At 42.7% G+C, this 27,406-nt stretch overlaps 1 protein-coding gene across 4 annotated transcripts; it reads right to left on the reverse strand.

Moving 5' to 3' along the window:
• Nucleotides 1-2,063: 2,063 nt before the first annotated feature.
• NEMP1 (nuclear envelope integral membrane protein 1) lies at nt 2,064-27,322 on the reverse strand. 4 transcript variants are annotated; one of them, XM_032493154.1, is made up of 9 exons: nt 25,063-27,322; nt 13,695-13,819; nt 12,298-12,517; nt 10,883-10,955; nt 9,726-9,819; nt 9,144-9,258; nt 8,230-8,455; nt 7,283-7,456; nt 2,064-6,554 (listed from the first exon to the last, which is right to left on the reverse strand). In XM_032493154.1, the coding sequence occupies exons 2-9, from the start codon at nt 13,794-13,796 to the stop codon at nt 6,371-6,373; spliced, it is 1,188 nt and encodes a 395-aa protein (XP_032349045.1). In that variant the 5' UTR covers nt 13,797-13,819; nt 25,063-27,322; the 3' UTR covers nt 2,064-6,370. The 4 variants fall into 4 exon arrangements, with proteins under 4 accessions (XP_032349045.1, XP_032349044.1, XP_006182305.1 ...); XM_032493153.1 differs by lacking the exon at nt 25,063-27,322 and adding an exon at nt 23,312-25,045; XM_006182243.3 differs by lacking the exon at nt 25,063-27,322 and adding an exon at nt 20,446-20,941.
• Nucleotides 27,323-27,406: the final 84 nt, after the last annotated feature.

Genomic DNA, 27,406 nt, shown 5'->3' on the forward strand with positions numbered 1-27,406 from the left:
ATGGGACGGTGACCTCAAGCTTAGGAACAGTGGCATGAACATCACAGCTGGGGGCCGAGTGTCCTGGTTTGTCTGAGACTGGAGATGGGTTCTCTGGACGTGGGAATTGGAGTGCTGAAACTAGGAAAGTTCCGGGCAAACTGGGATGAACGGAACACTCTAAATTAACAAGATATAAAATATACATCCAGCTCAGCTGGGATTTCAAGACCTGTCAAGAGCGTTCCCAGGCTTGGGGGGAGGCACAGGGGACGCGGGATGTGATCTCCTGCTTCCCAGGCAACACAGAAGCAGCTGGAGCTCACTGGTCTCCCTCCAGCCTGAGGGCCCTTCCTTCTCCCATTAAGATTTCTAGTCTGTGTAATGGGCACGAGGGAAATCTTTGGGGGTGATGGAAATGTTCTGTGTTGTGACTGTGGTGGTGATTTCACAACTGTCTCTGTCAAAACTCAGCAAAATTTAAAACTGGTGAATTTTACTGTATTGTATAATTTAAAAATTATACTACAATAAATCTGGTGAAGAACTCGAAGCTGCAGCAGCAGCAGCAGCAATTCTAAACCTTTTAGTGCTAATTTCTGCGAGTTGGGAGGGCTGCAATCTGCCCTCGCACTCATTGGTCCAATACACTCATTAGTCCTCCCAGGACTTTCTATTCACTTTTAAAAAGATGTTTCACAATAAAAACTCGGAAGTTTTCAGGTACAGTGGAGAAGATATTTGGTGGTAGATCTTTCTGACTCTCACAAATTATCTGGTGTCAATCAGTAGCAACACTGATCAAGCCCAGCTGACCCTTGAACAACATGGGTTTGAACTCCCTGGTCCATCTATATTCAGATGTTTCAAAAAATACATACCGCTGCTACACGACCTGGGGGTGGCTGAATCTGCAGGTGCAGAACTGCACCTACAGGGGGGCTCCAACTGTAAAGTTACAGGCAGATCTACTGCATGGAGGGTCAGCACCACTAACCCTCCCCACCCCGGCATTGTTTGAAGAGTCAGCTGTACTTATTACGTGCCAGGCAACAAATTTAATACTATTCAAAGTGAAGTCCATGGACCAGCAGCATCTGACTCACCTGGGAGCTTATGAGAAATGCAGAACTTGGCCCCAACCCAGACTTCCTAAATCAGAAATCTGCATTTTAACAAGCACCCCAGATGATGCCCTGCATGTTAAAGTTTGAGAAGAAATGCTTTACACACCTTACCTTTTTTTATCCTCACCAAAACTCTATGATGTTGCAAATCTGGCGATTGTGCTTTAAGTTTTTATTAATTCAACCATGGATGATCACCTAATGCCTCTTATTTACCTAGCTTGGTCATAGAAGGGAGAGAAGAAAGATGTCATTAGTGAGCGTTAATCTACATAAATTTACATATGATCCACATCCTGTTTTCTTCCTATTTCACCAAATGTCTTTGAAAAATGGACAATGGATTTCCAAGTAGTCTAAATAACCGAGAAGCGAGGAGACAGGTACAGAATTAATGCAAGTGCTATGTCAGAGTCCCAGAGCAAAGAAAATAGCCAAAACATAAAAAGGTTCCAAACTCCCTACTGCAAAAGCTGGGCCCAGGCATAACTGAAGTTTTTATTCCATGGCCCCTAACACTGGCTACAGCCCTGCTCCCTTTCACCCTACATAAAGCTCTTGGCAGGCATCTCAGAGCTGGATCACAGGTCTTCCCTCATCCCAATGGAGAAACAAAAGAGATACTTTATGTCATTAAAAAAAAAAAGAAAAGAGAAGAACTAAAGTACAGAGCAGCTCCCTACAGCAGGAATAAACTATACCTTGCTTTTCTATGAGACAGCACAGCGGTCCAGCCCACTGCTTCTGCAAAGCTACCGCAAAATCATCTAGTCCAAGGATGGAAAGAGATCAAGACAGACCCAGGATGGGGAGAAGTGGTTAAAAAAAAGAAAAAGGAAAATAAATGGCATGCAAAACCATCTCACTAGAAAAATGAAACAGAGGAGCTAATTGCTGATTTCCTGAAAACAAGAGATCCAAACAAGAAAAGTGTATGTTCATTAAGAGAAACCACTCTATCGTCTATAAAACTTTATTAAAATTGGGGTTACTTACAAACTTGTACAATAAAAATGAAAAAATATATATAATAAGACATTTTTATTTGTTTCTTACAGAAAAGAGTGAAAATGAGACCCATGGGTAAGTCATCCCTGATCATTTTGTTCCTTTCAAACATTCATGACACTTATTTTAAATATAAATGATAAATCTTTTAAAATAACACTAAGGCATTACCCACAGGCTAAAACTGACCCAGTAATTCCTTACCCCTGCTACTTCACCCTCAGTTCTAGAAACATGGTAGACTGAGGCAGTCGCAGGCTAACAGTTCTGATACTCACATTAAGAGCTATTATGTCAACAAGATAAGAATGCTGCCCATGCTGTAGAAAATTTCAGAGAAGGTGATTTCACCATTTTCAAGTTATTGTTATGAGTGTGAAAAGGAAGATGACACACATGGGTGGGCGGTGTAGGAGCCAAAAGCCCCAAATTTGGGAGGCTTTGTGCCATTCCCATCCCCACTAAAGCTGTGCGTTGACACCGGCATAAATCTGCTTTGTTTATTCCCGGCAGGCTCTGGCTCCCATCACATAAGGCACCAAACTCCCTTTTCAAGGTAGTAACCATGTGGAATCCAACTCAAAAGCAACTGAATCCGTAAGCTAAGTTACCAAGAGACACCATTGGATCACAATTGCATAGGTTTCCCTAAACAATAATTTTTGCTACATCAAAACATAAACCAAAGGTTTTAGGTGCATTTGCCTTGTGCAATGGCTATTTTATGTTTATTACTTGGTTTCAGTGCCTATGTAACATGAAGATATAATAAATCTGTCCAACTGTCCTCTCCTTGGTTCAGATAAAATTCTTGGCATTTCAATATAGGTTATTATCTCATATGTCAGGCCTGAGTCTAAAGGAATACTAGAAGGACATTTAATTTCCTTTCCTCCTACTTCAACTTTCACTCTCAATTCAGAGAGAAGTTATGAGTACATAGCTAGGAACCATTTTACGCAGGCATCCATCTGAGCCCATCTTTTTTTCTGGAACAACAAAAAGATTGAGGGCAATTGCATAATCCATCCCCAAGCCTTTTATGGCTATCAGGGCCTGGGGGAGCTATCTGGCCTATCTGGGTCCTTTCAGTCATCAAATCTCTACCGTGTATGCCGAGTGGGGACTGCGCTGAAGAGAGGGCTAGGCCCTAGGAGGGGACACATTAGCACAAAATGGAACGCTGGGACTCCAAGTCTGTCTGCAGCAAAATCCTGTAACAGACCTAAAAGTCATAAATTTGGGGGGAGAAATAAACTAGCTTTGGTAGGATGAAGTGGCTGGTAGGAATTTCTTATTGGAAGATACTAAAGTTGCAAAACTTTCCTTATTTTCAGTCATTGGTTCCATCGGTCTTGTGGAAGCAATGTGAGTGGGAAAGTGAAGGGGAAATGTTCTAGGCCGGTTGGCTCTTGCACTCCCACTAAGGGGAGTCATGCTCTGCACAGCTCAGGCAGACCGATCAGAGGCAACAGATTTCCAATGCTGATGAGACCCTGAGCCCTAGCGTCCATTTACAGCTTGGTATTTGCCGAGCAAAGACGCTGACGTGGCAGCAGACGTGGCTCCAATGTCCAGCTCACTCCACAGTTACCCCTTCAGTCCTTCTTGATGAGATCGGTCTGAGAGATGAGACTCTGCTGAAATTGCAAGAGCTGTAACTGCCAGAGAAAATTAAATGGGGGCTTCAAGTAGTGACTGAGCCAGCAGACTAAGTGGCCAAGAGGGAGACAAGAGCAGCTCCCAAACAAGGTTTATGGAGTCGAGCAATCTCCGGGCACACAGAGGCCAGGAAGCATCTGGGGCAGAGCCACACAGGCAGGCAGGGCAAGGACACAGCACATCAGAGGCACCGTCCTTCACTGCCTGAGAGCGGCTCTCATGGTGAGGGACCCGTTGTCGTCGCCACTGCCTACAGCCCAGTTCTCCAACTACCAGACAGGGAGTAATAAACTGAGTGTGATTCTACTCACCCCAAATTCAAACACAGTGAAAAAACTAGTCTTGAGATGGAAACTGCAGCACATAAAGAGTTTACTAAAGAGAAAGAGAGGAGAATCTCTCTCTACTTCACGACGCTTTCTCACTGAAGCACAGATACGAGTCAGGATAATGAAAAAGAATTTGAAGAAGAATATATATAGAGACGAAAGACATGAGTCAGGAAGTCACCCTGGAGGCAAGCGACAATGACCCTAAGTAGCTATGTGGGGAAAGGCACCAAAGTCTTCAGGAAATCCTGAGACCACTTGTACAGCCGAATTATTTTTTTAAATCAAATTATGCTCAAAGAGGCTAGGTCTTCATTTCTATAAATGAGGCAAAAAATAATAAATTTCAGAGGCCTTAACATTTCTTTGTAGAGGGGTAACATTTTACCATGAACATAATTCAAAAGGTATAAAGGTTTCCCAATATAAAGCAACTTTAACCCATAGCATCTGCCCAAATACTGCTTATTTTTCACTTTCTGCTGTATGTCCATTTGCTGCCAATTGAGGTAGTTGTCAGTTTAGGACAGCTTAAAGCTGTGGAAAACACTGGCAGAAAAAAAAAATCAACTGGCCACCTGGAGGGGAGTCTCAGTGCTCACATTTTGGAAGTCAGTAACAGAGCCCAAGGCCTTTCAAAATTATCTGCTAAATGGCTGGTCTGAAGGAGACATTACGGCTTTTTAAAAATCATCTGCCATCTCCGTGATCACAGTGAGCCAGCCGGTCCGATGCCATGCTCCCTGCCATCAGTGTCCACCTTCCTGGCTAAAGTAACTACAGCTTTCTCCAGCGTATGAGGGTGAAGATCACAAAGGCAGAACCGAGCAAGCGGCAGAGACTTGGGAGTTTGCTCCCTCATAAATGGCGCTGCTGGTTTATAAGGGTGCTTTCCAGCGCCAAGAGAATGTGAAACCAGTGCCACTGTAATAAAAGGCAGCATGAATCTCTGGTCAGAAATGGAACTGCCAGTAAGTTCATGGAAAAACGCACTGACCCTGACGGCGGAATGAGCGTGGGAGGCACGAGGACTATCCGGAGGTCCAGCTCCTGGCAGCGTAAACTGAGGCAGCTGCAGGGCCACAACTTGTATGCTGTGTCAAGACCCTTCGCGGATCGTTTCAGGGCTTGCAAACTAGCCAGGCTTCCTGGCAGGGAGGGGTCCAGGTGGTAAGGAAAGGCTGAAAAGAACAGGCAGAATGGGTAGACAAAGGAAGGGAAAGGAAAAGGAGACAGTTTCTTGATTTCTCAACAATTCAAACATACGTGACCCACTGACAGGAAAAATGGAGAACCTATAAAAAGCATTTAAATTCCCTAAATAAGACCACCCCTCCCAACTAGCAGGACAAAGCCCTGCTGTAAGCCAGGGGAAGAGGAGGTAAGAAATGAAACGCGCTGAGCTGCCCATACCTCAGAGGTGAGGTGCTGGACCTTTCCTGAAAGGGCAAAGGCGGCAAGGAGGAACAAGAAGGGAAGCACGCAAATGTATTTTTAAGATGAAACTGAAAGTTAAATATAATAAAAAGGCCAACAGACCTCCCCTACAGACGGGCCTGCTGGCATGTTCCTGAAAGCGAGCAGGACTGAGAATGTCATAGGTGTGAGAACTAACTCCAAGGTCAACACGACAGCTCCTGCAGCTTTAATGGATAATCCAAGTAGATAAGCAGGTAGGGGCCTATGGGGCTTGTCACTTGCTAGTTCTGCAACATGAGTTTGTTACATTTTTTAAAATGTATTCATTTAAAAAGCAAGACAGATAAATAATTATTTTCCTCTTAAAACAGGTAAAGCAAGGATTATGCTAAAGTCAATGAAATAAAAGCAGAAGTGGAAGAGACTCAGATTTGCAGATTTGTCTCTAAAACATGCAGCCTATAGTCTGAAAGCATTACTTCACATGTGACAGTCCTCACTTCTGAGTTTGAAATGCCATGACTGGATCAACTTTCAAAGAGGAGCTGGAATGCCATGTGGCCATCCAGGTTTTTTGGAAACATAAAGGTGGGCCGAGAGCTTAACCAATGGGAAGCAATGGGATAAAGCAATAAGGATGAAGTGATAAAGCAATCACTTACTTTATCCACTCTCCTTCCTTGAGATCCCAGAGACCACCAAGACCATTTCCAGGCCTCGAATTTCAGTGAGAGAATTTCTGCACTATCTCCCTCTATTTCAAAGATTTGAGAAGCAATTGCACAACACATGCAACCTGCACCATCGAGCTACAAGCCAATCCATGTGAAAATAACTGACTGCCACCTAGGTCAAGAAGTTGTTCTGTTGTGTGACAATGGGGTACCGAGGATCCGCGTCCTCCTCCTCAGAGGATGTCTGTTCATAGAGTTCATCCTGGGCAATAATGCTCCCTAAGCCATACTCCTGCTCGTGGACAGAGACCTCATTCAGTGTGAGGTGGAAAGAACCTTCCACAAAATCAGCAAATCTGCAAGAGAGAAGATAATAGTCATTAGGAACCTGCCTGCTGCCTTTTGTGTTTTCTTTCAAAATAAGAGTAAATTGAAACACCTGATACACTCTCAGCTCAAATTATATTGAGTCTAGCCAATACCTTTGTTCTTACTCTGGCAGGTAAGTAACCTAAAGCAAGAAATAAGAAGAAAAGGAAAGCTGGGGTCACAGGCCAACGTCCCCGGCAACCCCATCCTGCTTAGTAAGCACGCCCAGTCACGGGGTGGTAGTTGCCCTTCTCAGTTATGGAAGTGCTAAAGTTCCCTTAGACATCGTAATCCCGACAAGAGAGGATTAAGGGGTGTTTATCTGTGTTTATGGCCCTATAAACTTTATGGCATCAGGATTCCAAATTGAAGCTTCACATACTCATTGGTACGGTTGCTTCCAAATAAAAAGGACCCCGTTCCCCTGCTTCCAAAAATTTTTTAAAAACCACTCAAAGAGCAATGAATCAGAGAGGAAATTTAATACGGTACTGGAGTCTTTTCATCTGAATGCTACAGTCAAAGCCACAGTAAAGAGCTCCTTGAGGAACCCCAAAAGGCTTCACATATGATGATATACACACCTTTCTCTTGACTACTCCTAATGAACAAGAAAACAGAGCCGTAGGTACAAAATGATCACCCAGAAGTATAGGCTCTCTGGGCATGGCCACCCTGACAGACATGCGGCATTTTCGGCCAAGAGTTTATGTACCTCTTTGGAGACTGGATTCGAGAAATGGTTTTCCAAGCTGAGCAGTCCGGACTGTTGCAGTATTCTCTAAGCTCCTCTAAAGCCTTTCGGGTCTCCACTTCTCCTTGTATCCGATATTCTTCTTCTGTCAGGAGACGAGGGGGGACAGTCTTTTCTGTTGCCTTACACACCTTTCTGTGCTCACCAAAATAACACCATGAATGATTAATCAGTAATCTACATCCATCTTACCTTCAGCGGGCCAAGCATACAGCAGAGAGCCTGAACATTAAGAGTCACTGCTCCCACCTATCTTCCATAGACACTTTTAGTTATAATGCACTCGACACATTAGACTATGAGCAACAAATGAGGAGTCAGTGTTATTCACTAATGTGAATAAATTCACTTATTTTCCAATAAATGATAGACAAAATATTTATCTTCCAATAAACCGAAAAATCACAAGAAAATGATGGCATAAGACTGTGATTCATTAACTTGAGTCCCCCAAACTGAAGACATCACTTTAACTATCTGTAATAGTCAACCATAGATAACCTCAGAACCTATGACCACTCCATAGTCACTATGCAAGATGATAACATGCTTTGAATTACATCTTAAAATAAGACAGGACTTCCAGAGCAATCTGAGAGCCAGTGTGAAACAATCCGAAACCAGGTGACTGAGGCGTGCGGGGTAAAAGTGATATACTCGGCACCACCTAGTGGTAACAGGGACACATGACATTTCACTAGATGCTTTCATTTCATGTAAAATAACTAGAATTTGTAAGTTCTACAAAATGCCTACAGAGAATCTAAAAAGAAAGACAAGAAAGAAATTAAAGTGAAGCATAACACCATTAACAAAGAGGCTCCCAGGGCAACACCTCTGTATCCTTCTGCTGCAACTGCGCCCCACATCACACACTTCGGTACAGAGCTACATTGCCTTGCAGTCACCTGTAGGTGATGTACAGCCAGTGAACAGGGTACTCCAGGTTCTTAGTACACAGTGCAATGATGACAACGCCAAGGGCAATATGCGGTATCTGGATGCCGGAATACATGAAACACAGGCCCATCAGCTGCAAGGTCCAGGTTAGCAGGTTGATACTTCGTTCGTTCTCCAAGGGCCCATACTTGTAACAGACTGCAAAACTCATGAATCCAACTGTGAGGACGTAGCCTAGGAGAAGAGTTATCAGAAGACATTCTTTTGCATCTAAAACTGGTAAAAATTATCTGTGTAGGGAACAGTAGTAAATTCACTACATAGCACCTACTGAACCCGGAAAATGGATAAGATCTTTACTCAAGTATTCACACTTTTTTCATTAATCAGATATATTTATCTCCTTAAGTTTCTGTCCTTTCTGTTGTACCAAATGGAAGAGTAGAGCTACATGCTGAACAACTCTTAAAATAGTCTAAAAAACCTTTATACAAGAAACTCCAAATTAATCACCTCTCAAAGGGCAGATTAAGGGTTACTATCTGTATAACCAAAGGATTCTTGCTTTATAGATAAGATTCACTGTAGAGCCCTTTACTTCTTAAAGTTCTCAAGTATATTTAAAAATATGATTATACTTATAAAATTTACAGTTTTTCAGAAAGATGCCTATTGTGTAAAGAGAAGGTGTACTTATAAACATCAACAAATTAAAGTCTTCTCCCTAGCAGCATCATTTTAATCTAAGAGAAGGTGACAACTGTAGAGGGGTTAGAAATAAGTAAAGAACTATGATTCTTACAAGTTAATAAAATGGCACAGGCTATTAAACTCCTGCAAGCAGGCAACATCTTTTCATGATCAAATTAACTAAAACAGCCTATAAACATATACAAAGGAAAGCAAAACGGGTAACACTTACTTAAGAGATACTGCCAGTAACACCTCCAGATCTCTTGTAAATTTTTAAAAACTAGTTGAATGAGGTACAGAGAAAAGGACCAGCCTCCCACCAGGATGATGTAAATGGGACTTTTCTAAGATAGAGTAGAAGTGAAAGCAAAAAGTTACAACAGGCTTTCCATACATAAAAGAAGCAAAATGGAACTACGGTAATAATTTTTTTAAAAAATCAACCCACTAAAAATGCACAAAACACATCTCTTAAAAAGATGTCCTTTATATTTAAAATGGTATGGTTTGCAAAGAACACTGGGGAAAAGAAATGCTAAGTAACTTAAATGCCTGGGTATGCAATCTACATAATTGGCAAACAGGAAGCAGACTTTATTTCCCCCACTGCACACAGGATTTCAAATAAAAAGGGAGTTTGTATGTCATCAGCCTCCACGCTTCATCCAAGCACCTCTCTGAATCAGGGAAAGAGGAAGACACTGACTTACCAGCCAACAGTGCAAATTTTCAGCGCTGTAAAATTATCTAAGAAAACAGTCCTTCAACTATCCAAGCTCATCTAACAGCATTTACGAATTCTGCTGCTTACCTTGGGCATAAACTTGGAGAGAATGAAAATGATGATTAGTAGGGAGGCCACAATTCCCACACCCATTCCAGTGGAATAGTAGAAGATTTGACTTCTGCAGAGAGAAAATTAGTTTCATGACTACGTGTGTATTCTTCGTAAGTGGCATTGTTCAAACCAGGACAACTATCCCAGCCAAAAGATAGAAAAAAGGTACAAGACGAGATCAGGTATTTGCTCCAAACCTGAGAGAGGTCAGAAAACTGGAGAGACCAGTACAATGTAGTTGCTGCCAGGTTATGAGGATTAGTGTCAAGGAGGGTCCTTCAAACAGATCTCAATAACTGACCTCTGCTTAGCCTCCACTCCCACCCGCAGCCTCTCTCCCCGCCCAGTCTGTAATAAGAATCTTTCTTCTGAGGAACTGCACAGCTTCCCTGGGGAGAAGGAAGGGGCAAGGATACTGCCCAAGCGGAGACTGGAAACTGGAACTGAACTGGTTACCGAAGGACAAACCGAACACAAGGCACGGAACAGAGAGCTCCTATTCCTATTCCAGGCTCCTTCTACCAGATATTCTTTCCCTCACCGTGAGCTTCTCTCAGGATCCTCAAAATAGAGACAACCTCCGCGAACCTCATGCCAGCTGAACTTCACCTGAACTTCCCCTTTCATTCACTACTCCACAAATATTCTCCTTGTGTACAAGGTTAATGTTGATTCCGCTTTTGTTCAATGTTTGTTTAGTTAACTGTTTTCTTTGTATTTGTACATGTCTGTTTCACCTAGCTTAGCTAGTAGGTTCCTAAAGGCAGGAAATGAATGCGTGGATGTGCTTCTTTACCTCTGAATAGCATGAAACTCAGCAAACAGCCTTGTAAAAAGGAGGGCTTACTTCACATGTTATTTCTAACAGTGGAAAGGGTGGTGACGTATTGGCTAAATCCCATCGAACGATGGGTAACCTAGTGAAAGAATTTCATTATTGCCAATCTTACTAATATAAGAAAAAATAATAATCATAACACATATTAAACTATTTTTTAAAATTTCCAAGCAGGCAATGGTCTAGCCATCCATAAAGGTCCCAGAAATGGCAGCATTTCGGGTCTTTATGATAAAAGTCAAGCAGGGTAGGTCTGAGCCTCACCATTCTGCCCTCTAGCCTTGGAACCTACCTGCTCAGCAAGTCTCCACAAAAAAATAGCATAAGTCCAAAGAGGAAAATGAGGAAGAGTTTGGCGTCAAATCCTGAAACAAATAAAAGACTTCCGCTTAATAGGGGAACCAAACAATGTAAGGCATTCTAGAATGAAAGGCAATACTGGCATCATTGGTCAGCAAATAAAATAAACACAAACAGCCTACCTAAACAGCATTTTAAATTTCACACAAAGCCTGGGCCCCTTCCAAAGAGAAAGTATAATTAGGTCTCTGTCTAACCTGTACTTTCCTGAACAGTTTATTTTTATTTTGGCTACCACGTTAAGCCTAAAAGAAACTAAGCTTTGCTTTGGATGGAGCCAGACAGTGCCACCAGCACTTCATGCAGTCGCCCACAAGGGGTCTCTACCATTCTGGCTTTCAAGCCTTAAGTCACTCAATGGCTTGGATTCAGCAGATCTGCCTTGAACTCTGGGTCAGGGCCCTCTGCTGTTCTCTAACTGGCTGCTTTTCTTGACCACCACCACCACCTACTTCCCTTCACTACAAAGCACTGTGTTGGAAAAACCCACACTCAAACACATCTCACCCAAGACCAGGGGGCCCAAGCCGACGCCCCTTCCTGGCATGTCAGACACTCCCACAGCTTTCACATTCAAGAGCTCTGAGTCTAGGGGAGGTCCGCAAACAGAACATCAGCAAATACAAAAGGAACGCCAAAAAACAGGCTGATCCGATTCCACCAAAAAGCTGTGGAACCCCAGGACAAATAGAAGGGCACAGCACAGCCAAAAACCAGGAATGTTTCTACTACTCTCCTGGGTACTTATCAAGGAGAGACCAAAAGTCAGAGAGAGTTCAACAGCGTAATGATCCACCTCCTCTCTGCAGTCTTCTCAGACACATTTAGAGAAGGGAAAACCTCTCCCACTTTTACGGAATAAGCCTTAAACGGCAATAACCTTCACATCTATTCAGTCCCACAAATATTCTTTTGCTTGTGAGGTATTAAGCTGTACCTTTCTTCAGTTCTGTTGTTTAACCATTCATGTCTTCAAATGCAGGCCTGTACATCTCAGGACATCTACCTGTGTCTATAAGCGCGCAGAGGGCAGGAGGACATCTATCTTACTCTGAAGAATACTAGGCCTATCAGCTCAGGGCCGCTGGACTGGTAGGAATGCAAGTCTTCACAGTTCTAGGCAAGAAGGCACTCAGAATGACTTAAGGTGAAGTCTCAATTCCAGGCCAAAAGGGGTCTACAAGGGGTGGAGTCTCTGAACTGTATGCAGCAGTGGTATATTCAGGTTATAATCAGAATCCAAATGGAGCTGTCTTGGGCTGACTTCTCTGTCTCACTAATTATACCCTCCAAAGCTCAGTCCCTTCTCACCACAGAATCCATCAGAAAAACAGAGGTAAGACTTACTCCGGGTCACAATGACACTGTACTTGGTGTCTTCCTCTAAAATCTCAACTTTGAGGCAGGTTTTTGTGCTGTATAGACCCACATTAACATAGGTGTCATTCAATTTCTCTTTTAAAAAGGAGGAAAAAAAGTTCCAGATACTAAACTGCTCTAGCTCCTTCAGTTTCTCCTCATTCTCCACCTGGGTGACTCGTACCAGTTTGGAACTGTTTACCCGGATCTGCAACACAAGTAAAATCAGGATGAGAAAGGTGGAAGTAGGAATTTTACATTTTCACAAATACAATTTGAAAAAAAACAAACTTTAGAGTAAACAGCTAAATCAATAATGGCACCAGCTTTCCACAAGGCTTATGAGAAATAGATGCAGCGGCTGAAGCATAATTGGGCAAATAACACTGCACGTGGTACAGAGAAGCAGCTGTTAGAATGCCTTATTGTGAGCATGATCTGAATCTACTATTAGACCAGAACATAAGGAAAAAAACAAAGCTTCCATGCTGAAAAAGTTACTAATGCATCTATTTATGAGATCATACAAAGCAAGGATCTAAAATATTAAGAAAGTTGCCAGGCACAACAGCTCCAAAAATATTTCCCATAATGACAGGCTGAAAAGCTCAACCCTTTGTCACAAATCACTGATTATGGATAAATGTTGGTTATAATGTGCCCCAGATGGTATACGATCTTTATATCAGACAATGAAAAGAGAGAACTGGGGAAAAAAAAAAAAACCCACAAGCCCACCCTTATGTTTTTGATGTGAAGAAATGCCCTGATCAGTAACTATGCTTATAGGAGCAGAAACATTTTCAAAGGACTCATTTGTTCAATCAGCATAGCCAGACACTCTTGCTTGCCAGGTGGCTCAATAGAGTTATGACATAAATGAGACCAAAGTCATTCTACTGAGGGGAAACTTCAGCTCGGGGGGTTTAACGCAACATCTTGTGCAGAATCAAAACAGGTTAGGAGCAGCAAGGCAGGAGTTTACACCCTAACAGGCACACAAAGCTTCCAGCCCAAGAAGGCACAAGGCCTTCAGAAAGGGAGAGAGGTGTGTGAGTGGGTGAGTGAGTGTGTGTGAAAGGAGAGAGGGGAAGAGAAAGAAGGAGTTTCTTTGGGAAAAGAAAAGGAGGAAGGAAGCTTACCTCAGGGTCAAGTACTGCGGGCTATTTAAAGGAACAGAGAGAGGGGAACACAAGGGAGGCATAAATGCTTACTGATGAAAAACTGATTAGATCAAGGATAATCTCAACCTTAGCAAGGTTGTTAATTTTACATACGTATTTTTTAAATTGTGTGTGAGAAGGGAAATAAGTCCAAGTACTCACTAATCACAGACAGACAGATATTTACAGAAACTGCCCCTGCCAGGGGCCTCCAATTATTACCTGTATCCGTGTCCATATGTCATGCCACTTTGGGATAAGCACATTTTTATAACAGGATTGTTGACTGGTATTCATATAATAAACTTTGGATTCCTGAAGCATGACCACTTTTAAATCAATTCCGGCTTTATGTAAAGAAAGGAAATAAGAATTAAGTATAATAACAAAATAAGCTAATAACTATAATTCATTTCATAAAAAGAATTAAACCGACCACTTTCTTAAAGCTAGGGTTAAAGTGTCAGTGACTAAGAAACAGAAGAAAACTGAGATGAGAGAAGAAATAAGGCAGTCTTATATCTGACAAATACAATTATTTAAATATTAAATAGTCACTAACCAAGGATAAGTAATAATAAAAGCCATTATTAAGTGTTTATTAAGCCAGACAATATGCTGTCTGTCTCATTTAACCCTCCCAGCAATGTTGTAAGGTAGGCATTCTCATAATCCCCAAACTGATGTTTAGGAAAGATTAAGGAATTTGCCCAAAGTCACACAGCTAGTAAACAGCTTAACTGAGCTTCACAACCAGGTCCCGTTTCCCTTATAAAGGCATAGCTGAAGTAACCCCATCTGGTGATTTTCTCTATCCCTTTCCTGAGTAGGATGCACAGAATTGGCAACGTTTTTGTACTGGAGTACTTTAAGCAGATACTAAACGAGAAAGACTGCAAAATTGCTTTTGTTCCAGCTGTTTGTTTCATTTCAAGTTTCAAGAGCAGCCAATGAACATATGCAAGCCCTTTGATTTTACCAAAACAGAACTCCCCTCAGGACTTCGTATTCAATCTCGGCTAATTTAAGGTTTAAAAGTGACCACTCTCTTATATCTTCCCACCCAAGTTTGCACAAACTTCCTTCTTCACCATGAAACATTTCAATAATTTCTTCCTTAAGCTCTACATTGTACTTAGCAATTCATTAAGTGCTACTCTAAGGGGAAGGTTAGTTATCTCTCTGATCCTTGGTATAAAAGTGGGTAGATTTAAATAAACTGATAAAACAAAAAACACAACCACCTCAACCAAACCTTAGAAAGCCAAAGTTACACACAGAAAGGGGCAATGACATCCATCATTCTGAAACGGTTGAAGGTGAAGCTAAGACTAATTCTGAAGTTAAATTTGGTCTTAAGCCTAAATGTAAAAACAAAAACTATAAAACTCCTAGAAGAAAACATGTAAATCTTTCTGACCTTGGATTAGGCAATGATTTCTTAGATATGACACTAAAGCATAAGCAACTCAAGAAAAAAATGATCGGACTTCATAAAAAAATAAATCCAACTTCATAAAAATTTAAAACTTTGGTGTTTCAAAGAACACTATCAAGAAAGTAAAAAGACAACCCACAAAATGGGAGAAAATATTTGCAAATCATATATCTGATAAGAGTCTAGTATCCAGAATCCAGAATATTTAAAGAACTTTTCCAACTCAACAAAAAGAGAAATAACCCAATTTTTAGAATGGGTGAAGGACTTAAATAGACATTTCTCCAAAGAAGATATACAAACGGCCAACGAGCACAATGAAAAGAAGCTCAACATCATTGGCTGTTACAGAAATGCAAATCAAAACCACAATGAAACACTACTTCAATCTCATTAGGGTGGCTATAATAAAAGAGGACAATAACCAAATGCCGGCAAGTATGTGAAGAAACTGCAACCCTCACACACTGCTGGTGGAAATATAATATGGTGCTGCCTCTCAAAAAGTTTGGCAGTTCCTGGAAAACTTAAACACTTATTTTATGTTACTATATGACCCAGCAATTCCAGGCCTGTGTATATACCCAAAGGAATTGAAATACATGTTCATACAAAAACTTGTACATAAATGTTCAGTGCAGCATATCCATAATAACCAAAAAGTGGAAACAAATCAAATGTCCACCAGCTAATCAATGGATAAACAAAATGCAATATTATCCATACAATGAAATATTATTCAGCCATAAAAAGTACTGATACATACTGTAACATGGATGAATCTTAAAAACATGATGCTGAAAGAAGCCAGTCCAAAAAAAGGAAAAAAAAGGCCACATATTCAATGATTTCATTTTTATAAATGTCCAGAATAAGCAAATCCAGAGACAGAAAATAGATTAGTGGTTGCCAGCTGACCCTTGAACACGTGGTTAGGGGCACTGACTCTCAACACAGTCACAACTCTACGCATAACTTCAGTCAGCCCTCTGGATCCAGTTCTGCACCTGCAGACTCACCCAACCACAGAACATGTAGGGCTGTACTACGTATTTATTGAAAAAATCCACATACAAGTGGACCCATGCAATTCAAATCCATGTCCTTCGAGGGTCAATTGTATACTAAAAACCACTGAAAGCATGGATTTTATGGTATGTGAATTATATCTCAATTTTGTTTTTATTGAAGTAGAGCTGATTTACAATATTGTGTTAGTTGCTGGTGTACAGCAACATCTCCATTTTTTAATTCAGTTTTGGTGTTGTAGAGGAAGAAAAAGTTTTCCCTGACCCTCTTAGGGTCCCTGGCTAGGTCTGGAAATTAAACTGACAAAGACATATTAAATGTAGGAGAAATGTATACAAATTTATTTAATGTTTTCCATGACATGAAAGCCTTCATAAGGAAATGAAGACCCAAAGGAACAGTCAGACCTACATACTTTTACACTGGGTGTGATGAAGAGTGGACAATTGTGGAGGAATACGGTAGGTCGAGTATGAGGTAAGTGTAGTAAACTGTGGGAAACAGCAAAGCCTGTCGACTAGGATTCTTCTTTGTGTCCCTTTGTCTTCCAAGATAAGGATGCTCTTTTCCTCCCGGTATAAGGAGGGCACCTCTCGCGTGAGGATTTTATGATCTGTTTCAGGGAAGAAGGGCAAAGTGGGGGAGGCAAGAGCGACCTTCCTGCTTCTGCTATTTTCTCAAACTCCCTCAGCTTGAAGTATTTAACATGCCTAGGTGCCATATTTGGGGGTAATGTGTCCTGAACCCTATCTATCAGTTTCTCACTAGGGTTTAATTCAGTAGTAATTCGGATTTCCTCCAAGCCTATCTTTCATAAAATGAGAACTTTTCAAAATCCTATTGACATTTGTCTCACTAGAACACCCACAAATATACTGAAAGAACACCCACTTACAAATATGTATCAAGAGTTTATCTTCTCCTGGAGACTGTAAGAGAGTAAGATTATGTGATGCTTAAAACTACTGAATTTACAAATTTTTTTTAAAGTCACACTTATTAACCCCTTCCTTCCCACAGCACCAAGTAATAGAACACAACATTTTTTAAAGCCCATTATTATTTCCGAGAGTACGAAGATACAAATAAGGTGTCAATAGCACAGGCTATTTGAAGAACTTAATGCCAAGAAAATGCATCTGCGTTTTTAAACTAACTTTAAAACTCTTCAGTATCATTTTTGTAAAGAAATAAAACTTCTACAAAAAGCAACATTTAAAAAAACCTAGTTCTTCCTTTTCCCAAGTTCCACACCATTCAAAGGAAATTGCTGTAAATAAACACACAATCTCATTTAATAGCAACCTCCTACGGAAATCAGCACCTTGGCCAGCCACAGCTTTGGCAATTCACTGAGAGGGAAAATATACCAATTCAGCCTAAGGGGATAATCTATGGAAACAATCACCACTCCAGCTATCGCATAAGTTGTTAGAAACACAGAACTAAACCAAATTACCTTAAACACACACAGGTTGTCAAAATGCTCACGTTAGAACTTTGCGCTTTCTGTAGCAAAAGGATATACAACACCTTTCTTCCCCTCCCCAAGGTGAGTTAGCCAACGTGGTAAAAGAGGTAAGAATTAAACATTTAAAAAAAAAAAAAAAAAAAAGCCTTCTGAGCCCAAAAATCTAGTAGTTTTTGGAAAATGCCTTCTTCGAATTTAGTAAATCACAACTAGCTTATTGTATTTATCCATAAAGCACCTACTTAAAGATTTATAACTTCATATTTACTTATAAACATTATGAACTTACTTTCACCTACTTTTCAATCAACAACACTGATCATTTAACATTTACTAGTAAAAGGTAATGAAAATAATTCATAGTATGTGAGGACCAGAACAAACCCTAAAAAGTCATGAAAAACAACCTCTTCTAATTCTTAAATAGCCTCTATTCATTTCTGTCAAAAGGCAACCCCATTCATACTTAAAAGCCTCCTTAAAGACTAGCACCTTAAATCAGTGGGCTTAGCAAAGGATTATTCAATGAGATGCTGGAACAACCGACTGGTTATAAGGAAAATAAAATCTATCTAGATACCCACACCAAACACGACATTAACTATTGATTAAAAAGTAAAATGAAAAATAATTAAATCTTAACACACACACATATATACATATATATGTATGAATCAATTCAATTTTGGAGAGCTCTTTAAGCATAAAAGAAGTGAAAATAAATCTAAAGAATAAATTCAAGTGACCACATAGAAGTATAAACAAAAATAAATATTTAAAAAGATAAAGGGAGCAAACAAATTAAAGTTCTGCAATAAATAAATACATTTAGTAAAAATATATATGTTTAATACATAAAAAAGTTCATACAAGTTGATTAAGTATACAAAAATCACAATAAACAGCAACCACAATAAATAGGCCAAGAGCAAAGGACACACTTATACTCCAAAAAAAAAAAAGCCTAAACAGAAAATTAAATTGATGAACAGTTGAAAGATGCTTCCTCACAAGTAATGCAAGAAATGCAAAATAAATTAAGATACCACTTTTGATCTATCAAATTAGCAGAAGTGTTACAGTCTAGAATATCCAATGCTGGCAAAGGTATGGGTCACAAGCAAATATAGCTGATAGTGGTGTAAACTGGCACACATTTTCAGAAATTATTTCAGCAAAATGTTTCAAGGGTCTTAAATGTATTTTAGCCTTTGATTGAATAAATCCATTTCTGAGAATCTATCCTTAAAAATGAAAATCCGAATGGTCTGTCCATAGGCTAGAACAGAATACAAGTAAAAATAACATTTATGAAGAATTTTAAATGACATAGGTAAATGTTTATGCTACAGAGTCAAATGAGAAAACTATCTCTGGTAACAGGGAAGAGAACTGGATTGCTGACAGGCATACGAATGTATCATCAATTCAAAAAAATTTTTTAATTAAAAACATGTAGAAGCAGACCAGAAGAAAGTGTGCAATAATAGACTGCCTCTGAACGGGATAAACAATAATAAACAATGGAATAACTAAGTATAAATAACAATAAATGACTTGTTATTTATACTTAATTGTACTTGCCCAATAGTCTTAAATAAATTCATATTATTTTTATAATGAAGTTTTTCAAAAACCTCCAGTGACAAAGAACTCCCTCCCTGTCTTTTGAAGTACTCCATTCTCTCTTTAGGTACCTCTCACTTTTAAAGTTCTACCCTATTACATGATTGTCTCTTTGTAGCTGCCTCCTACATGATCTACCAGGCCACAAAGAACAAACAACCCGAGTTGACCCTTCTCCAAGCCAAAAAGTCCCCCGTTCCTCTCCTCATCAAAGAAACTTTGGAACTTTTGATTGAGCGCTGACTATGCAGGAGCATTCTGGTATATATATTCTCTCATCCCCACAATCCACAATCCCATTTTAGAAGTTAACCATCAGGCCAAAGTTCATTCAGACCATACGGAGCCCTTCAGATATTATTCTGGGGCCCGCTTCTGGAGAAGTACCTTCCCGATACCCACTCCACTCTCCCTAAAAAAACAAAAAACAAACAAACAAAAAAACAAACAAAAAAACTGTTTCGCAAAGACGCTGCACTTTTGAACTAGTTCTATGAATCCTGAGACAACCTTAAAGCTGCAGGTAAGGATAACACAAGTGACAGCAAGAGATAGGCAGCAAACGACAGGAGGGGAGAGAGCATATGTGTTCATGAGATAGGATTATCCTTATCCCCGTGAGTCTCAACTCCCTCCAGTGGAAGCTTGGAAACCTCACTTATCTTTCTGTTGTGTATTTAACAAGAATAGGTTCTTTACAAACACGCTCTAGGTTTTCCGGATTATAGCGAAAAAGTAAAATAATTTCGTCCCAGTCCAAAGCCAATCATCCAGTAGTAGGTATCAAGTAAGTTTGACTGAGGAATGAATAAACTTCCAAAAGAATCCTACTCGAAGCTGAATAACGTTTGTATCTTTTTTTGGAAACGGGAATTTAACAGCTCCAGGTCGGTTCTATGGTGCCGCTAGGGGCCTTGATCTTACAAGGACAGAGGACAGAAGATATTGACAGAGATCATTGCATTTCAGTTAACTATAATTATCTGTTCAGCCATCCATGTCCTGAGTCCTGCCACCATACGCTCAGGTGTTGGCTAATTTTCTCAATGAATGGGATACTCTCTTTCCAAAGGCAGCTCTGCCTGCCAGAATGGTCCTCGGGTCTCCTTCCTTTTAAACCAAAAAACTGGAGGCGGCCCATGAAGCACGACGCAGCCCGTAGAACCGCTTCTCACCCAGTGCAGGCCTCCCCATCTCCGCCAAAAGACGCCAGGCTCCTCCCCACTCTGGGTAGCTCCCGTAGGCCGCCCCAGGGCCCTGGCCCCTCAATGCCGGCGCCCAATCGCGGAGGATGAAGCTTCTGCCTCTGCACCACGCCCGCGCCCCTCCGCAGAGTAACGGCCCGCGCCCTGGGGACACTCCCCACTTTTCTAAATATAACCCCTCTGCAACTTCTGCCCGGGCGGTACCTGAGCCGCAGACCAAGCAGCCACAGAGGACCAGGAGCAGCCACACCGCCCCAGCTCCCCAACTCCGGGGCCCGGCACCAACTGCCGGCAAGACCGCCACTTTCATTCCTCCCGCCATGGTCTCCTCATACCACCTCCCCCTCACGTGCTTCTCCACGGCAACTAACTCGGAATAGGCAGGGCCAGCAACCTATCCGCTACAAGGCCCGTCCCCTACCAACCAATCGGATGGGCGGAGCTTCGAGCACTCAGTCCTTTATGGACCCTATAGTCCCGCCTCTTAGCAACTGACGCGAGAGGGCGGGAAGAAGCAGCTTTCAGCCTATTAGAAAACGGGTTCTCGCCTCAGCAATGGCGACAGGAAGATCCCACCCCTTAACAACATGCTTCCGTCTCCAGTTTATTTACAACTCGGGCAATTGATGGTAAGCGTAGCCTATAGAAAATCAGGATGGGCGAGGCCTGCTTGACCAAACGATATTTCCATCGAAACTGCCTTAGGCTCCTTCTGTTTTCTTTCTTTCCTTTTTACCACGATCTTTTTGATATGGGAAACTTAAGACAAGTTTCCGACCCGCGACCATGGAGGGAGGAATGAAAGTGGCGGTCTTGCCGGCAGTTGGTGCCGGGCCCCGCAGTTGGGGAGCTGGGGCAGTGTGGCTGCTCCTGGTCCTCTCTGGCTGCTTGTGTCTTCCAAAGTATGAAATTATTTGAAACGGAAGCCACAACAAAAAACTGCGTGGACAGTGTTTTATAGGAATAAACATTAAGTTTTAAAATGTAGTCATAGGGTTTTTTCTTTTTTTGGAAGCGAAATGAATGTGAAGATTAAGAGAAACTTTTTTATTCCTCACAACATCCTGTGAGATATTTAAGAAAAAGCCAAAGCAAAGGAACCTGCCCAAGATTGCACAGTTCTTTGGACTGGCTTGTAGTTCCAACCCAAGTCTTACCCCAAAGCCTGAGTTCTTTCTATGCATCAGGTGCTTCCCATTAAATGACTTACACAGTAAGGGCCTAGCAGAGTGCCTAGCACATAACAGATGCTCAGTAAATACTAGTTGAAACTGAAGCATCTTATTTTTTAGAAGATCTGATAGTGGTGGGTAGGAACAGTAGAGATAATTGAGCTGAGTGAGTTGCAAGGAAATTTAGGAAAGGAGGTAACTGCTGGGGAAGGTTCAAGCTTTCACAACAAGGGATTTTTATGAAGTCAAAATAGGGTTGAGCTATGGGCAAGAGAAGAAATTTCATGCTCAGAAAAGTCTAGGCCAGCCCTGCTACAGTGGTCATCCTGTGTCTCTCACACACAAACACCACACACACCCCTGCCTGACCTAGGAAGGTTAATATCAACAGTGATAAATTACCATGATACTACTTAACCTTGATATAGTGTGATGAAAATGGTAAACGCATGAAACTAATCTAATCATGAGATAAACATTTTAAACATTCAAATAGAGAGGCATCTACAAAATACCTGACCAGTAATCCTCAAAACTATCAAAGTCATGAAAAACAAAGAAACTGGGAAACTGTAAAGCCAAGAGGAAACCAGATGTAATATGGTATCATACATGAGATCCTGGAACAGGAAAAAAAAAAGGTAAAAATTAAGGAAATCTGAATAAACTATCAACTTTTAGTTAATAATAATGTAGCAACACTGGTTCAGTAATGGTGGCAAGTGCACTATACCAGTGAAGGTTATATTAGTGGAAACTGGATGTGGGGCACATGAGAACTCTCTGTATTACCGTCTCAATTTTTCTGTACGTCTGAAACTGTCTTAGAAAATAGTTAAGACACACACACACACACACACACGATTTTCTACCGGGTCTAAAATTCTCAGCATTCAGACCTTGCTCTTTGGTTCTGAATAAAGGCCAGAGAATAGGGGAACTAATTCCAGGGTTGGGGACTAATTCCAGAAGATCACTGACCACTGACTATTAAAATGTATAAACGAGGTGGACAGTAATGAAACTTATTGTCCATAAACACATCACACCTTAACATCCAAATGAGTTCTGTCACTTCCAGGTAGTGACTCAAGAAGATTTTAGCCTTGTTTTAATAATGAGGACACTGCTCAAAATGCTTTGAGAATCATCTTCAGAATCTACAGCACACACTGCAATGAATATTCATTATCTGCAGGTGGATCTGATTTATGCAAATAGCCAAAAGAACTTAGGCCAAGACGAATGAGTAAATGGGGTGGGAAATCTGGATAGTAAATGTGTTTCAGAGTTTTTTTGGATTTTAGAAAGGTAATATGGTGCATTTACAATATGTAAGGCAACACTCTAGTGGGGTCTAGGACAGCACCCTATAATCCAACAAATTAATATTTCTGTAATGAGAGATAGGAATATTCACACTGGAATAAATGAAAGTGGGATAAATGAAATCCTAAACAACCTCACTTAAGTTTAGAAGGACTGCCACAAAAATAAGTTCAGGTCAGACTAGGTTTGTTGTCAAATGAGTTATGAAAAACTTTTGGTTTTCACAGTTTTCTTAATTTAGGAAAAGGACTATATATGGTGACTATTTAATGAAGATGCTCCATTCCAACCACTCAGTCACCCAAGCTAGAAGCCCGAGAGTCACCCTAAAGTCTTCTCTCTCCCCAACCCCTTAGCCAATCATCAAGTCCTATTGATTCCACCTGCTGACTGTCTTTTGCATCTATCCTTTCCTCTCCATCCCATGCCAGTGATTTAGTCTAGCACCTTGCCACCTCTTGCCTGGACCACTTTAGTTTCCTTCAGGCTGGCCTCCCTGCTGTTTATGCAGCCACAAAACCCTTCCTCCACACTACTCCTAAATGCAGATCTGACCACATGACTCCCACCTTACAAAGTCTTTATGGTTCTCTGGTATCTCCTGTGATGAAGTCCATGGTCCTTAGTATGACGTAAAACATAGACGTAAAGAAAAAAGTTTTAACTACAACAGTCCTATTCAAAGTTTGTTACCAATCTGCAGTGAAACAATTTTAGAAATTAACTGTAGGCATTTAGAAACTTTCATAGCAATTTGACTGAGAAATGTTAAATGTATTTAATCTAATAAAAATGAGGGATTTTATTTCATTTTTCTAATAATTCACTTTTAGCGTATTTAACAGTAAGTCGACTCCACAGTGGTTCGAAACTTTTTAAAAAAAATTGGTCCTTGATGATAGTTTGAGAAGCACTGGTCTATAATATCCTTGATGAAATGGCCTCATACACCCCCCGGGGATACTTTTTAACCACCAGCACATCCCATCTAGCAATGATTAACAATTTATAGTTTCTCAAACATATTATTCTCTTTCATACCTCCATGTGAATTTAAAATCTGCTCTCTCTGACTTGACTGTCCCTTCCTCCTGGAAATCTACTCATACTTCAAAATCCTAGGCTGCATCATCACCTCCTTTGGATGCCTGCTTAAATCAGTCCCTCACAATCCTAGGCAGCAAACATCACTTTCCCCCTATACTTTTGCCATTATTTGTACTCATATTGCACTACACTGTAATTATTTGTTTATGTGTCTATCTCCCCTACCAGTCTGTGGGTTCCTCAACAGCAGAAGGTAGGGTGACTTGTCTTTGAGAAGTGAAGCATCTCTTGTAAAATGATTAAGTTGAAGGACAATGCTCCTTAGACTACAATTCTGACGTGTTAATAAAAGAGTTAAAAAGGAAGGTCATTACTTTGTATTCATATTTTTCTGTTACCAGCAAGGATTTCAGACTTCTACCTTCGGCACCTGGGTATGAATTAATTTACCAGGAGAATAGGCATTTTAGAAGGCCAAGGAGCCAGACTTGTGAGACTCATTGGAAACTTTAAGAAAGAAGCAGACATGGAAAACAAACGTCTCCACTTAAACGGTGTTACCCAGGTTAAGCCCCCTTTGGAGTAATATCTGTGTTAACTGCCCTTTCAAAGCTGCTCATGCCTGGAGATAGCATTATCAACTCACTCATTTCAGAGGATCCACCAGGTACCAGACCAGGAGAGGTCCTGGGCTGAATGTGAAACAAGCAACTATAATTGAAATGTGTACAAAGAGCCATGAGGTCACTGAAGGATGGGAGGAATTAATTCTGCCTAGGGGAGGCGCAGGAAGGAGAGGGGCCAGGAAGGTGACATTTGCGCCAGACCTTGCTGTATGAGCTGGATTTGGCCTGGTGAAAACTTGGGGGAGGGGAGTGAGCAGTGCAATCTGCTGGATGAAAATCTACTCGTGCCTAGGAACGGCAATCCTTCTGGTTAGCAATTTCCTCACTCCTCTTCCACCCACTTTCTTCACAATCTTTTCCCCTGTTCTTAGAAACCTGGGACTGAGGATACTGTTTCCCTTCCTGGAAGAGACCAGTGTAGACAATGAACTAATCCTTAATTAAACAGGATACTTTGCTCAGGCCCGTGTGCCTCTGAGAACACCAAGGCGGAGGGAGGCGGGAGGGAAGCAAGTGAATCAGGTAGGGAAGTAGGCTTGAGCCATGCTGGGGAAAACGGGAAGGGAAGAAGGGAGAAAAAGAGAAATTAAGATTTTTGAATTTGCCTCACCCCCTTTTTGTCAACACCCCCCCCCCCTTATCTTTACTGTTTTCCTGTAGCTTCTTATAGTCTCGGTCTCTTTGTCTCTGTCTCTCTCCATTTGCTAAAGGCTGGAAATTCCTTGTTCTCAACGGAAGGGAGTAGGAGGGGAGTTGAGGGTGGTACGAGTAGGAGGGAAGCGAAGAACAGACATCTCAGCAGCTCCGGCTGCGGGGGCGTCTGGGCCTCTGGCGGGGCTTGACAAGTCAATGATTTTTAAAACGTACATATTTTTAAATCCACACGGAGGGGCTCACAAACCTAGAGAGAGACAGACAGACACACAAGTAGATAGATGTAAAGAAACAAAAATACATAATCTGAGGGTACAGAGGCACAAACTGGCAGTATCGTCTTAAATTTGCTTATTAGCATTTCACAATTTATAGAGTTTTCATATATGCCCTCTCAAAGTGACCCTCACGACAACCCTGAGAAAACAGATACAAACACTCAGGAGTTTCGCGCTCATACGCGGGCTCGCATTCAGACAGCCCCCTTCTGACCTCTTGGGCAGCGGGCTGGCCCAGTGGGCGGGACTTTTCTCCCCTCTTCCCTCTCCGGCCTGGCACCCATCCCAGGACCAAGGAGCGGAGACCCCAGAACAGGCTCCTCCCTTGTCCTCTTTCTTGAGCTGGGACCCAAGCGCCCGGCGCCCAGTGGGTTACCGCCCCCTTGCTTCACGCCCTAGTGCCGTCCTACGCAGGCGGGCCAGCCTCTCCCTCCGCATCCCGGGGCTCAGCGCCGCCCCAAGGCGGCCGGGGTGGGAGGGAGGGAGGGAGGGGGGCGCCTCGAGCAGAGGCTGCGTGGGCGGAGGATGTGCGTCACGGGGAGCGTGGGCAGAGGGAGGGAGGAGGCACGTGGAAACCCGGGGCCAGCCGCTGGCAGCCCAGGCGCTAAAACCCGAGAGGGGAGTGGGGGAGGGGCGCCCACACACTTAAGAGGGGTCGGGGAGTGCCCCCGGAGGGAGCCGGGGTAGCAGCACCCTCCTACTGCAGGACGGAGGACTCAGCTTGTTCCAGTCACCTCCTTGCCCCGTATTTGGGGCTTAATGGGATGGAGAAGAGAATTTTAGCTACCGAAATCCCCCCCACGTGATGCACCCCTCCCACGCTGCCCCCACCGGAGACGGAAAGGTCCCCTCGCCGGCCCGGAATGTAGAATCAGCCCGGGCCCACGCCACCCACTCTTTGCCCGGCCCGGGCCACTCAGAAGTGCGGAATGACGGGGCAGGGCTGAGGTTTCGGACTAGAGGGAACCTTGCTTCTGGCTAGTCCACTCGCTTCCCGCCACCCCCCACCCCCCTACCCCCCACCCCCCTCATTTCCTCAGGGCCGGGCGCTTAGAGCTCCCGCCCGTCCGCCCTCCCAGCCGTGGGCGGGAGTGTAATGGGAACCAGATGGGGCTAGGAGAAACAAAGGGGGGAAGGGTGGTGGTTGCGGAGAGGGGCTAGGATCCTTGAAGGAGCTCCTCCCTCCAACTCCTCTGTAGGGAGCCACGTCGGACGCTCCCAGCCTCTTGCCCATCTTCTATAGACTCTCCCGGGCTAAGTGCCCTAACATAAGTTCTTAGAAAGGATATCCTCCCTCTCCCAGAGTTGCCACAGGAGCAGGTCCCGGTCCGCAGCAAATAGGGTGCGACTAGTAGAGAAAGGTGGGGTACCCCTCCCATCCCAGTCTGACCTAAGCGCTAACAAAACCCTACGCGACTAATCGCAGCGCATCTAAGGGTAGCTTCTAGCAAACCCCGCCCATTCCTGTTCCCCAAACTTCGACGTGGACTCGAGGGAGGGATGCAGGACGCCTGGGTTTCCGAGGACGGCCTCTTCAAACTACTCCTTTTGAGACTGGATAAGAGCGTGGGGATACGTAAGGGGCCCTGCAGAGCCCCACACTCACAGACTTAAGTTTACACTCTATGGGAGTCAGATGCACGCATGACGGAGCCGCGCATCCCGAGTCTCCAACAACTTTTCCCTGGTCACTTATAACATTTCCACGTACAGCACCGCGAGGCCCGAGTGTGGGAAGCAGGCGTCCCGTAGTTTTTTAGGCTCATGTGCCCATCCGTGCGCTTCTCTGTGTCTTTGTGTACCTGTGCGTGGTCGTGAAACTCTGCTCTCCGCTCAGAGGGAAAAGAGGTGGGGGGAGGAGTAAGAATGTCGCCGGCTGGGCGCTCACGTGGGTACGTGGGCGCGGAGAAGGCCGGCTGTGCATCCGGCGTGGGAGGCACTGAGCGACCTCGCCCCGCCCGCTGGGTCCCTAAGCCCGCCTTCCACAGCCTGGCCTCGGTCACCTCAGTCCCCCAACTCGGCAGCCTGGCTTCGAGTCTCCACCCCCGCCTCCTGCTCC

The sequence above is a fragment of the Camelus ferus genome, chromosome 12 (assembly GCF_009834535.1).
Source record: "Camelus ferus isolate YT-003-E chromosome 12, BCGSAC_Cfer_1.0, whole genome shotgun sequence".
Taxonomy (NCBI): Eukaryota; Metazoa; Chordata; class Mammalia; order Artiodactyla; family Camelidae; genus Camelus; species Camelus ferus.

Excerpts from the sequence above, each read along its gene's own strand:
- NEMP1 (XM_006182243.3), bottom strand. The coding sequence starts at position 20,563 with ATGGCGGGAGGAATGAAAGTGGCGGTCTTGCCGGCAGTTGGTGCCGGG. Across the intron at positions 9,259-9,725 it reads TCTCCAAGTTTATGCCCAAG|AAAAGTCCCATTTACATCAT; the intron begins GTAAGCAGCAGA and ends ACTCTATCTTAG. Across the intron at positions 8,456-9,143 it reads TTACTGGCAGTATCTCTTAA|GCTACGTCCTCACAGTTGGA; the intron begins GTAAGTGTTACC and ends CTCTTCTCCTAG.